Source organism: Stylophora pistillata, chromosome 5, assembly GCF_964205215.1.
Source record: "Stylophora pistillata chromosome 5, jaStyPist1.2, whole genome shotgun sequence".
Lineage (NCBI taxonomy): Eukaryota > Metazoa > Cnidaria > Anthozoa > Scleractinia > Pocilloporidae > Stylophora > Stylophora pistillata.
In genome coordinates this window covers 37240281-37253824 of record NC_142523.1, presented here as the reverse complement: position 1 = coordinate 37253824, position 13544 = coordinate 37240281, and the positions used below count along the sequence as shown (strand labels likewise).

Sequence of the window (13544 nt, the reverse complement as noted above, 5' to 3'; positions counted from 1 at the left end):
GCCCAGGCTTCCTTCACGGAAGATAGAGGACAAGTCAGCATAGGTGTGAGAGACGTGAAATCGGAAGAAACAAAGCAAAGCGCCGTTTTATTTTTCTTTTACTGGCTCAAACTGCTACGGCACTTTATGTCTATGGTGCGACGTTTCCTATGTTAGGTAAATATCCGTGTTTACATCTTGACACACTGCTCTAGAGGAAACTTAAAGGGAGGGAAAATTGTGATCTCTGTGGTCTTTTGACATACCAATCCATCCATACAGCCACATCTATGCAAATCCTGAGAAAAATAAATTGGACATACCCAAAATGACTAACGATGAGAGAAGATTAAAGAAAATTAATACGAGTGAAACCCATGGTCTTTTATCTAGTACCTTGAAGTTGCAGGCGCCGTCTTCTGGGATTTTCGGGATACACCGCTGGGCCAGAATCGGACAGCAGAAATTCGGGGCGCAGTCAACGTCAGACTGACACTTCTGGTTTATAAAAATAAAAAAAAAAATTAAAAAATACTGATGAAACTGCTTTTCAAACTGAACTACATGCGGTTCCTTCACCTAAGGAACTATTGATGGGCTTTTTGGTTCATTCGAGAGGTAAACTTCAATTTGTCCTTGACACCCCTTCTAGAAATCTACTTGATTTCGTTCTCAGCAAAGTGAGACAACACCCTCCCTTAGCTGCCCCTTAGCTGCCCCTTAGTTACCGTTAGAATTCCCAGGAAACGCTTCACTCTGTAAGCTGCGTTAGCTGCACTGATCTGCTCCTCAGGGTCCATGTGGATTGTCTCCACGTTAATCTTCTCATGGTCGCCCATGCATTGCTTGACGGGAATAGTTTTGCCATCCACGATCATTTTTTTGGTTAACCTGCACGATAGACCGGATTGGCAGGTGCAATCAAACCCCTGTGGAAGGGAAAATAAACCAATGAAAGCGCATTAGAATGAGTGTTGCGAAACCGATTCGTTAGGGACTTTAAGCAAACCACGACGGCTACGGCAACGAGAACGTGGAAAAACAATAGATCTAATTGGCAGAACAATAGCTCAGCACGTGCGTTTTAAAACTTTGTACATTTCTTAGCCGTCCTCTGTAAAACAACAACGTGAAATCACCAAAATTTGCGTCGTCTGCGAAGCGAAACCGCGGCGGCAAATTATTTTAATTTACAATTTGGTACTCAACGCTACTTTTATGCGTTATGTTGAGTTTGAGTTCAAGGATATTTCGTTTTTTTAAATCATTCTATTTTACGACTAAAATAATTGTCCCTATCCGCACACTCACCTCATTGTTACAAGCCTCGAGCCTCTTGAGATTTTCACAGGCCTGGGAAATGATAATCACATGAACAAATTTGAATGTATATGTAAAGTATCCATATCGACGATATTCCTGTTATTTTAAGATGTAACATTTTACTTTCTATTTAAGTCTTTTTTTGTTTTAAACAGTAAGCGATAGAATTGAATGTTATGCGATCCACAGGGTTTCGTATGTCATTTAAAAAAAGTAATTTTTTTGAAATCATTCGTTATTTGTATTACTTCATATTTCCAATTCACATGCATTTTGCTGACTTTTTTTGTGATTTCTCAAACCTAAGCTAGTTTTAATTTTTACAAGCCTTTTTGCATTATTTACGCATTCGATCATATTTTAATGTTAATTTGCGCGCTATAAGTAATAGAATTATTATTACTATTATAACTCGTAACTGAGCTATACCATTGTAGAATGCGAGAGGGAGAGGTGTTGGCGGTTGTTAGTATTGATAGCGGCCAGCAGATATTTTTAGGGCAGAAAAAGAAGAATTTCTTGAACTCAGTTTAAACTATTCTACAAACGAAATACATAAGGGATCAACCCCAGAGACTCACCGCACAAGCAAGTGCGAGACAGACACTGAAAACGACCAAGATCTTCATGACTTCTGACTTGAAGAAACCAACCTACAACTTGATCTTGTTAAGAAGTTCGCAATTGGAAGAGATAAGCTCTATAAACTGCTGTATTTATAGCTTCCTGTTACAAGGCCTCGAATGAAAATTACAAAGTTAATTGTGCAAGTGTTTCTAAATACGAAGTCCAAACGAAAAACAATATCGGTATGAAATTAAGTTTATTCAACTGCCTGGAAAAAAACTATTGTGAAATTATATATCAACAAAAATTTATTCGTAATTTGAAATGATTTTTTGCTTTATTCTGTCACAATACATGTCAATCTAAAACTTCATTTCTTAATGTCAAAATTTGCAAGAAAATTGAGCACTTTGAATCACGGTATATTTTTGCTATTACCGTCCAACGAATTCTAAGGGATTTCAGTCACGGTATTCCAACGAAGAGGCTTCACAAAGTAAAAACGTTGATTTTAAGAATTGATGTATTTTTTCCAAAAAAAAAGTTAATAGAAAAACTGACATTTAAAAGAAAATTGAAGATAAAAAAAAAGGGGAGTGCACTTCAATCAGCTGGGAAAACTCAGGTTTTACCTTCAAGGAAACCGACTTTGAGTATAGCTTGCGAAAAATAAATAATTTTTTTCTTGTTGTTACTGTTTATAATCCAATTTGTTGAAGAATTACTGAGAAACATTACCGTCTTGTTGACATAACCCATTAGCAATTTCGTCAAATCTTTGGTAAGTTGTCACAGATGTTGTGGAACATTTGCTTTGAAAATATTATTTTTTTTACTTTATTTTTCATCAAACTGCGTATTATCCCTTTTAGAAATTATTTTGATCTGTGATAGGGAGAAAACAAGGCATCCAACAGATTTTTCTACCAAAAGCCAAGATTAAAAGAGAATTGAGGTTGCCATTTCAATGAATAAAATTAGCCTTGCCTGTTTTGGGTTTGATATTAAGAAACCAAAGACGACAAAAGGATGAAGTCGATTTTGCGTTTCTGCCAGAAACGCAAATTACACCACTTGCTCTTTAATTTAAACCGCAGTTCACGCCAACATTTGAAAGAACACACTCACGTTTTGTTTTAAGGTTTAACACATTTATTTTGGAAACTGCATCTGGAGTTTTTCAATCTTAGTCTTCGCTTTTATAACTAAAGCTAAGCGCCATTCTTTAAGCGTCCATACACTGCCTCAGAGAGAGCCTCGTTCCTGTGATAGGGAGCGTGATGTAGGCTGTCTCCTTACATTCTAGTCCATCTGCGCAGCCGCACTTGTGTACGTCCTAAAGAATCGAAATATATTATAAATAACAGAGAGGTGAGCTCAAAACACATTTCTTATTCTTCATGGTGTTGATAAATATTTATGGTAATAATGTTTGTAGTCACTTCAATTAATCACTTTAATGGCTAAGAGAATTTTTCAGTTAAGCGTCCCACCGCTCTTATTCCGCCACCAAAGCTTCTGCCTCAAGGTCTGTAAGATTGTTGTGTTGCAAAGCATTGTGGTCCACGAGGCTAGTGCAGGTGTCTCTCTGTGTGTCTCAGTTGATAACGTATTAGTTACAACTACGTCACGTGATTCTTGTACCAGGAGGGAGACTGCAGCTGTCAAACCGGTCTGTCCTAAGTTCTGACTAAAAAGTTCATCTACCAAGGACAAATGACCGACGTCAAACAGTGCATGCCAGAAGGGATGGAGATAGAAGTGGAAACAGTCGATCTTGACGGGGAAGGTGCTGTGGCTCCCATGAAGAGGAAACGTTTTTTGTTTAATGGATTATTCAAGGTAGGGGGGATTTAATTGTAATAATTGGGTAACCATAGAATCATATATCACAGGTGAGTCTGTTCCTCTAAGGATTGTAAAGCGGTCTAAAGAAAAACTAGGGAAGTACAAGAAATACGCTGAACTAGCGTAAAGCAGGTGTAAGGCACGAGCATAAGTCGTGAATTGTTACAGTTTTAGTTGCGTTTAATTGTTTGATAAGATCAAGGGATGTTAAACCCACTATATGCACCAAGTGATAGTAACATATTTCTTTCATGTCTGAAGCTTAGTGTTGCACGAATGTTACTATTGCCAAAAGATCTGGAGATATGTCACGAGTTTGAGAAAATATATGACATTTTTTAAAAACATATTTCGACAGTTCTTCTGTCATCTTCGGTTCAATTTAGACAACTTTGTGCTTTGCATATTTTTTAAAAAAATGTCGTATATTTTCTAAAATGTTACTATTATTTTGCAAAACAGAGATGTACAACTCAAACTGACTGCAGAGGAGACCAGTGTTGCTTATTGAACAAGAGATGCTCTCCGAAACTTCCGAAGTACTTATATATATATATATATATAAATATTATGAGAGGAAAAAAGGACGTAACTACATTTCCCGACAAGCCTGTTTCGTGAATCGCTTCACTCTTCAGGGGTTTATTGAAAGAATATTCATGTGACTATCGTTTATATACTAGGAAAATTTGCATAATGCGCGGTAAACCGCAACGGACTACGTATCACCATCGAAGCAAACAAAAAGATTATCAGCTTCCTAGACGTCACTCTCAACCTAAACAACAGCACCTACCAGCCCTACACAAAGCCTAACACCACACTACAGTACGTACACCGCGAGAGCAATCATCCACCGATCACCACAAAGAACATACCTGCCAGCATCAACAAACGACTTTCATCCCTTTCATCAGACAAAGCTTCATTCGACAAAACCGCCCCCCCGTACCAAAAAGCACTTGACGAAGGCGGATACCAATACACCCTTCACTACGAACCCACCACGACTCCAAAACGCAAAAACAGGCAGCGAAGCAACATCCTCTGGTACAACCCTCCATTCAGCAAGAACGTCAGCACCAATATCGGACACAAATTCCTCAGCCTAATCGACAAACATTTCACTAAGGATCACAGCCTCCGCAAAATATTTAACCGCAACACCATCAAAATCAGTTACAGCTGTATGAACAACACCAAACAGATCATCGACAACCACAACAAGCGCATCTTACACTCGTCCCACTCACCTTACACGAAAGACAACAAAGACGGCACGGAAACCAACAAAACATGCAACTGCCGACAAAAGAACAATTGCCCGCTCAATGGTAACTGCCTTCAATCCTCAGTCGTTTATCAAGCCACCGTCACACGGAACGACAACAACACCTCTGAAACATACATCGGACTCACAGAAACCGACTTCAAAACAAGACACAGAAATCACACCGCATCATTCCGCCACGCCAAGCACAAAAACTCTACCGAACTTAGCAAACACATCTGGACACTCAAGAACGACAACATTGACTATTCTATCTCATGGCGCATCTTATCATCTAACTCTCCCTACAACAGCTCCAATAAAAGATGCAACCTCTGCCTAAAAGAAAAATTCCTGATAATTTACCGACCCGACCTCTCATCACTAAATAAGCGTAACGAACTCGTATCTTCATGCCGACACAGAAACAAAGCGTTGCTACGCAACAACTGAACTTTAAAGTTTTTAAGTTTACCGCGCATTATGCAAATTTTCCTAGTATATAAACGATAGTCACATGAATATTCTTTCATTAAACCCCTGAAGAGTGAAGCGATTCACGAAACAGGCTTGTCGGGAAATGTAGTTACGTCCTTTTTTCCTCTCATAATATTTATTCTGCTCTGCTTCAACGTATTGAGCACTGTTCCACGCGAAAATCGACTTGCAGACTTCCTATATATATATATATAAATAAGGAGAAGCTTGTAAGGGGTCCCACAAACAATGCTGATCAGTCTCAAACGCGCTGCCTGGAGGATCACTGAAGCGATCGTGGGCTCCTGAAATAACGTAAATAAGAGCAGAAATGTAATGGTCAAGAGGCCAACTCCAATGTAGCTTTGTTGGTTTAATAGCTCGACGTTTCGACCGTCTCAGTCTTCTTCAGGAGCATACTAATTACATGAGCAATATTCCCTCATGTAATTAGTTCTTATATATATATATATATATATATATATATATCAATTTCTATAGCGCATTTCCATGTAAATGTTCTAATGCACTTTACAACACTGTGCGGGGGACTTTTCCAGACTGCCGGAGGCAGTATACAATTAATAAAGGAGAAATTTTACAGATGCCCCCTCCCCCCATTCCCAGTAAACAGGCCAGACCACATCACAGTAATCTCGTGATGTGGGTTCTTTAACGTCCCCTGCCGAATTTAACTCATTGATAGGTGCAAGAGACGGGACCTCCGGCTTTACGTCCTATCCGAGAAGACGAGGCAATGTGAGTGGAGCGTCTTGCTTAAAGACACAACGTCAAGCACCAGCCAGGACTTGAACCAGGGCCATCTGACGCAGAGTCTAGCGTACTGACCACTGGACTACTCACGCCTCACAGTACTTCACATGTTATTTAACGGTTAGTTGAAGAATGAAGGTTTACATTATTTCTTGTAGTCCAGTCGTAATAAAGGCAATAACATCGGTGGGGTATCATTAACAATCTTGCTATCGCTATCCTTATTTGCGCAGTTATCCTTTTGATCGTAATCATTATTATTATTAGCGTCCGCCATTATTATTAGTATTATTAGAATTATTATTATCATTATTATTATTAATATCATTATGAGCAGAGTCAAGAGCCTTATCATTATTACTATCGGTATTGTTCTTATTATCATTATTATTATCATCAGACTCATAATTATAAGCAGTGCCGCCATCATTATCAAAATTATCTATATCATCATCACTGTATTCATAACCATAATGAAAACGAAAAAACAAAACAAAAAAATACGCGCCTCTGATTGGCTGAAAACGAGTGTATTTTACCATGTATTTGTAAAACGATGTATATTACAAATAGTGCGCGTGTGCTGTCAAAACTTCGTTTTTCTTGACTTAATGTGAGGATTTTTTCTTTAAATTATTAGTAAGTAATACCATGATTCGTCGTGCAATTTAATGTAAAAGAGAACCTTTGTAAATTTTTCAGACTATAAATTGCACTTACCCTACGGTACCGTGCAATGTTTTTGTCTTTGAAAAATTTACTCGCACTTATTCACACCAAACTGCACTCGAAATCATGTCATTATCCATATTTGTCATTTTTATTATTTTCATTATCGTTTCATTATCATTTCATTATAATAACTATAACCAATAATATTATCTGATTGATTTTTTTCAGCACTTGCACAAGTGTGGTTGCCATGACGATCTCATTTGTGCCGAAACAGCCTCCGTTACCATCTCTCTGACTGCTATCAAGGTCGCCCTGAGGCAGTGCATGTAACTCGTACCAGCCTCTTGACCGAGACAAAGTAATCAGCCGAGGAGAAGACAAAACTAACCATGTAACGCTTGGAATAATTTCAGTGAAAGGAATAAAGAAAGTCTTCGAGAAAAATCTGGAAATCACTTGTTGAATTCAGTTAACAGACTCTTTAATTCGAACAGTTTACTGACCCTGGATCTGTCTCTGATATAAAATCGTTCAATTCTTTGTTCTGAAAGGCAGACAATTTGCCTAACATTATTTCTCAAAAACCAGCAAAATTTGAAAGTAACACGAGATAACACAACCCAATTTCAATTTAATAGCTTAAGCGTGACAAACTTTCATAATGAAATCCAATACTTTGAATTTGCCTTTAAAAAGATTTAAAGGTAAACTACCGTTTAACTTGTGTACACACCACAAGTTACTACAAACAGAATCAAAGGATTCTTGACCGATAGCTTCGACGCGAAGTATACTTGCACATTTGCACATGGCCTCAGCCCGCTTTTTCCTGCGATTACTTCACAAACTTTGATACGCTTTTAAAACTGTCGAAAAAAACATACCGTGCTTTCGTTTGTTCCTCGAGATAATGCAAAGTCGTTTCTCAAGTTTTCGAATAAGATGAGAGGCTTATGAATTTGAAGGGAAAACATTTGGTAGAAACGTTAAGTTGTCGCCACAGTTCGTCCCTAAATTTCAATTTATGAAAATTCTTGATTTGAATGGAGCGCTTCTTCCTACCAATCCCATGTGGATGACCGTGCATTTTTTGATCGGCTAGTTTAGCTGCACGGCCTTTCCACCCCCGAAGAATATTTTTGAATAATTATGAACGAAGTTAATTACGGAATAAATGAGAGGATTCTTTCACCAATTTTTTTTCTTTTAGACTAGATTGAAGAAAAGCATACTTACTGCTGATCTTCTGATCAAAAAAAGGAAGTCCAAAAAGCAATTGTTATGGAAAAAAGAGTTTTTTCACGGAGATACACAACCATGACAAACAGAATATATGAGCGGTTTTTTTTCTTTATCTCTGTTTGATTAATATGGGAAAATCCCGTTAAACAGTTTTTGGGAACAGTCTCGGAGAATTCCCAATAAACTTTTCTCAACTTGAGAGCGTGGCCTCACTACTGAATGATTCTTAACTAATGAAATCCAGCGGTTTTCAAAACTATGATGCCGTAGAGTTTAATGTTTGTTTTTACCAGTAACGAAATTATACTGTATTCGGAAGGAGCTCTGAATTAAGTTCTTTTAAATGAATTCAATTGTTTTTCGTATGACAAATTTTCAGAACGATCTAAGCCATTGTGCCCACTTGCAAACCAGTTCCTCAGATGGATGAGAAACCACGGCGAAGCGAATTTAGGCGTGTGTATCCAACCATCTTATGCCAAAGGCCATGGAAAACTCTGTGTAAATACAATATTGTCAAATGTTCCAAGGACCTTTGAAGAAAAACTATTTTCCAATCGTACGTTGTCTTGAAATTAAAACAAGATCAACAAAAGATTGCTATGTTAGCTATGTAAGTGACTGTACAAGTCTGATGCTATATTTGAATTAAAGAAAGGTTTATTATTCAATGCTCCTGCGAAAACATACTTTATCGTGCTGCAAATAGAGTAAGAAATACTGTTTGTTTTGTTTGTTTTACCAGCCTTTCTTCATCGCCAAAAAAGGAAGTTTTGATTAACAAAATAACACACACTGTTAGCCCTTGTTTTAAGACTTCTTAAACCTGTTATAGATACTTCACGGTATATGACTTATTCTCTTAAAGCACCAACAATTTAACGCAATCATGTTAGTTAAGCTGTATTTGTAGACATAGACTGTAAACGTAGTTATTCGTCGTAGCAGAAGCATTAACAAATCGTCGAATAACCATTTTTCAGAAGTTTGGGTCAGAAAAATTCCTCATTTTCCCCAACAAGGGATTATTGAAGCGCGTTCTGAGAAACATGCATGCCAATTTGAATTTCTCTCCATAACAAATGGTTTCTTTTGTATCATTTCTACAATTATATTCACCATAAAAATATAAGGCAAGGATATAACTGAAATGTAATTGCGTTTGATAAATTTGCCGTGGCAATTAACATTCAGACCGGAAATTGTTTATTCTTCTAAAAAGAGCACATCAAAAATACTTTAGAATGGGTTCTGTTTTCTTTATTCCTTTCAACAAACAGCTAGGCAAATTTTGATTTTACAAAAACAGTTTTCGTTTGAAATACTTGTTTAAAGACTCTCAGATTGTTAGTAATGTTGTAAAAGCTGCTACTCAACCTTTGCGCCTCAAAACTATAAAACAGCTGACACAGCAGATCACAGCACTCAACTTCACCAAAAGTTCAGTTGGATCTGAGAGTTTCTGTTAGTCGTTTCATTGAAGTCATGAAGATTCTCATCATTCTGAGTATTTGCACTACGGCTGCTTTGGTGAGTTTCACAGCAACTTAAGAAATAATTTCAAGCCTTTTTCCTCATAAAGATGATTTATGTGCTTTTCACAGAGTTTTTCCATTAAGCGACAGGCACTTTCTTTCCTTCAGCGAGCGGAAAGTTTTGAAACAATCTATTAAGGCGTTATTGGAGTTTAATTTTTTTGTGTGTTTCTAGAAATGAATTGTTTGATGTTTTTTCCGATGTTTCAACGATACCATTCTCTCCTCTTGGATTAAATGAATGTCATGCGTCAGAAATAGAAGTGATAGTTAAGAAAGAGCTTATTTGATACAAGAAAAAGAATTGAAAATAATAATCGACATTGGATTTTTAGTGTTTAGAGTCTACAGTCACCATGATAATACAGCCTTATAAGTTGGCACAAGGCAGACTCTCGTGGAACAATTTTTAAAGTTAAGACATCTTTTCTACCTTTCTCTAGGGATGCAGTAATCTTCCCAAACTGGCCGCTTGCAACATTGCTCCGGTAGGTGACTGAATGATGCTTGGGGTTCTAAGACTGTTTGGGTGGCTAAGCGTATTAGTAAGAGAAGAATCAAATTCTGTATTATATATACCGGCGCTTGTCCACCGCTAGCTGGACCCCACAAAATCCACTGGTAAATACAATGCACCGCACCAAACTTCTTTGGGGACGTCTCCTTCTTTATTATTGTATTACACCGTGAAACTAAAAATTGATTTAAGAAATTATGGACATGCAGATAGATTAAGAAATGCTTCAGGTGCATCAAACTTAGATAATTTCCGGGTTTGGCGAGGGTTGAAATCAATCGAACCTTTCCTTTCTTTCCTTTGCTGATTTGTTTCCTTACGAGCACGAGTGCTTACCAAAAACTGATCAAAGGGCCTCTTATCAGATATATTGAATTACACTTAAGAACGCGTGACAAGCCACCTAGTGCGACTTAAAAGATTATAATAAACCTGAAATCAAACAAGGAACAGAAACTCGTGCTATAGGAGCACTTACAAACATAATAAAAAAGAAAAGAAATACTCTGTCTTAGCGTCAAGAGGATATCAGGAGAAGGTTTAAAGGAAAAGGCGTCCCAGCGGACTGATAGATCAAAATTATGAGTATGTACGAGAAAGGGAAAAGGGAAGAGAGATTAAAATTCATTATATGATAAGCGTTTCGATTGCTTCTTACTTATGATTTATTTTGGTTTTTTATCATATAAAACAAATACATTCCATGTCGTTGTCTGTCTGTTCTGCAAATGATCACATATGAAGTCAATGTGGTTATTCATTTCAGGGCGGAGGAGACTGTGGCTGCCAAGCCGGTTTGTCCTGTTCGTTGACCAAGAATATGATCTACAATGGACAGGTTATCCCTGTTAAACAGTGCATGCCGGAAGGAATGGACATTGAGGTGGAAGAGGTGGATCTGGATAACCAGTCTGCTGACGAACCCAAGAGGAAAAAACGATTTCTTTTTAACGTAAGAATTTTAACTTCCCCTCCTCGCTTAGAGGACCAAAATGCTATGAGGGGGAGGGGGAAGGGGGAGGAGGAGGTTGAGTGAGGGAGCGAAAGGGTAATATCCACCAATTTTACCGAAAAGTATGATGAACTTTCTGAAAATATACCCCACATCCACATGGAAGCCTGAACAACTGGTATTGTTTCAGCCCTAAACTATACCCACCCACCCCTACTCGGTCATGGCACTGCTTCCTACGATGCCTCGAGTCTGAAATTCATTTTCTTCAATTATCAAATACCGAGAGAAGAATTTCCCGTAAGGATGAACCTCATTCAAAGGGTTACCTTTGGACACCCCGAATCTGTGTTCCCATGCTTTTTCACGAGAAATTTGATCTTCCTTGTCATCAAGTATCTCTTGATCGAATTGATGCTGGGAGTGTTGTCCTCCCAAGACAAATTCAACATTAAAGAAATGAAAAAAAGGATTTTTTTTTAGCTGATCTTCTCAGTCCGAGAAATATTATTTTTTTATCTACGCCATGTTGCATTTTCATAGAGGTGCAGTTCCGAGGCTGAATGTCAAGATAACTACTGCTGTGCGCTTGGCAAACGTTGCGCTCCTAAACTCGGAGAGTTCTTCACTTGTTTTTTTGTGGTCAGTAACAAAGTTCTCTTTATAAATGTGTTTGTGACTTTTTTGGTAATGAATAATCGAAAAGTGAAGTAAGATATTTTGTTTCACGATATAGAAACTTACATATGATGCACGATCCTCGCAGTAGATAGCGCTATTTAAGCAATAGCGAAAATCAGACCTGAAAAAAATCAGGCCTGTACGAGATTCGAACCACTGACCTCTGCGATACTAGTGCAGCGCTCTACCAATTGAGCTAACAGGCCAACTGGGAGCAGGCCGTTAAGTTGATTTGTAATAAACCCGTGAAAGTGATAAATGAGATACAATGAAATATATGAAGTTCAAAATATATGAACTTCATATATTTTATTGTATCTCATATAGAATCTTCTTTACTTGGTTTTAGTGACAATATCAGTGTATTATCAGCTAATGCCATATTTTTTACACTAGTTGTAACTACGTCGTGAAGATTTCGGTAAAAATATTGGAAAAGTATTGGTACAGTATATTAGCAACAGAAGTCTCAGAAACGTTTCATTACTTATCTCCTTTGAGGTAATTTTGAATTTTGAAGGAGATCACGTGATTTTTATGAAAAACAGAGGAAGGGGCTGTCAATTAATTGTCAGTGGTAAGAGGGGTGGGGCATAAAGATATTACAAGGTGTTATGGAGGATCAAGTGAATGTTATTTGGACACAACCAAATTCCTCCAAGATCCCACCGGTTCACTTATTTGATGAAACAGTTAACATTGGTCCCTTAATCTTTCTGTATAATTTCTTTCCATGAGTGCGCTTCGTACTTTTTTCTGTCTCTTTTTTATTACCATAGAGCAAGCATAACTGCGGTTGCGGTAATGGTTTGGCCTGCAAAGTAACAACCACGATCCGATTGCCTTTTGGGATCAAGATTCCCATCAAACAGTGTGTGAAGCCCGAGTGAACATGGCGCAGAACTGACATGATTCAAAATTGCAGATAAAGTAGTTTGAAATTTGTAGAGCAAAGTCTGTAACAACAAAGTGAGGAATAAAAGCACATTGAAAACCTTAAACAATCTCTTTCCAAAATATGACTTTGTAAGCGGGTATTAGAGAGCGCCAAATAAGAGTCAGGTCCCTCACGGTCACGGTCAGTGTTGTCTGTATCAGGGAGGGTAGGGGAGGGGAAGGAAAGTGGAAGGGGGGAGGGGAGCGTCAATTGGTGGGAAATTTGAGCTTCGTATGAAACCCTACTAGTCAGCGAATCTTAGCCTCGCTGTTATTCTTCTCTTGACTATGCATTCTCTCGTAAATTAAAATAAGAATATGGGTTGTATGAGGATAACTAACTTTACTTGATACTTTTTCCAGTTCTCGCACCCGTTTCACAGTTGATTTTTAAAACTCGTACCGAGATTTTCTGTGTTCATCCACTGTTAGTGGCGCGGTTGAAGAGTTGAAGATAACTGATTTCAAGACTAAGATATTACCGTTTGCTCATAAAAAACTTGGAAAAATTAAAGAGCCCCATGTGAAGTCCATTTAAAATTTGACACAGTAATACTTACAAATGATGAATTGTTCTTTGTGTACATTGTGTATGTGTACTGGTGTGTGCTATTATCTATGCATAAGTCGTAGCTTCTGCCCGGGCTTGAATGAATGAAGAGATATTTGGAAGAAGTGTGATTCACATTTAGTAGAGTGACCTGTTCAGATCAAATACACCTAATCAAACATATTGTTTAGGTATATTATTACTTCTTTTAAAAACCT

General features: G+C 37.7%; 2 protein-coding genes and 1 long non-coding RNA gene across 3 annotated transcripts; 2 read left to right on the top strand and 1 right to left on the bottom strand.

Annotated features, from left to right (window-relative positions):
• Positions 1 to 60: 60 nt before the first annotated feature.
• On the bottom strand, positions 61 to 2035 carry LOC111342295 (uncharacterized). The gene is made up of 5 exons (XM_022949359.2): positions 1884 to 2035; positions 1291 to 1332; positions 708 to 908; positions 376 to 477; positions 61 to 278 (listed from the first exon to the last, which is right to left on the bottom strand). Exons 1-5 carry the CDS (start codon positions 1929 to 1931, stop codon positions 171 to 173), a joined length of 501 nt encoding a protein of 166 aa, XP_022805094.2. The 5' UTR covers positions 1932 to 2035; the 3' UTR covers positions 61 to 170.
• LOC148731808 (uncharacterized) lies at positions 2032 to 7354 on the top strand. Its single transcript, XR_016002050.1, has 3 exons — positions 2032 to 3711; positions 6171 to 6358; positions 7139 to 7354. It is a non-coding gene; the product is annotated as an uncharacterized LOC148731808 (long non-coding RNA).
• A 2079-nt stretch (positions 7355 to 9433) lies between these two features.
• LOC148731807 (uncharacterized) lies at positions 9434 to 12844 on the top strand. The gene is made up of 5 exons (XM_088761389.1): positions 9434 to 9685; positions 10134 to 10178; positions 10974 to 11159; positions 11703 to 11801; positions 12620 to 12844. The coding sequence occupies exons 1-5, from the start codon at positions 9641 to 9643 to the stop codon at positions 12728 to 12730; spliced, it is 486 nt and encodes a 161-aa protein (XP_088617515.1). The 5' UTR covers positions 9434 to 9640; the 3' UTR covers positions 12731 to 12844.
• The last annotated feature ends 700 nt before the right edge of the window (positions 12845 to 13544 follow it).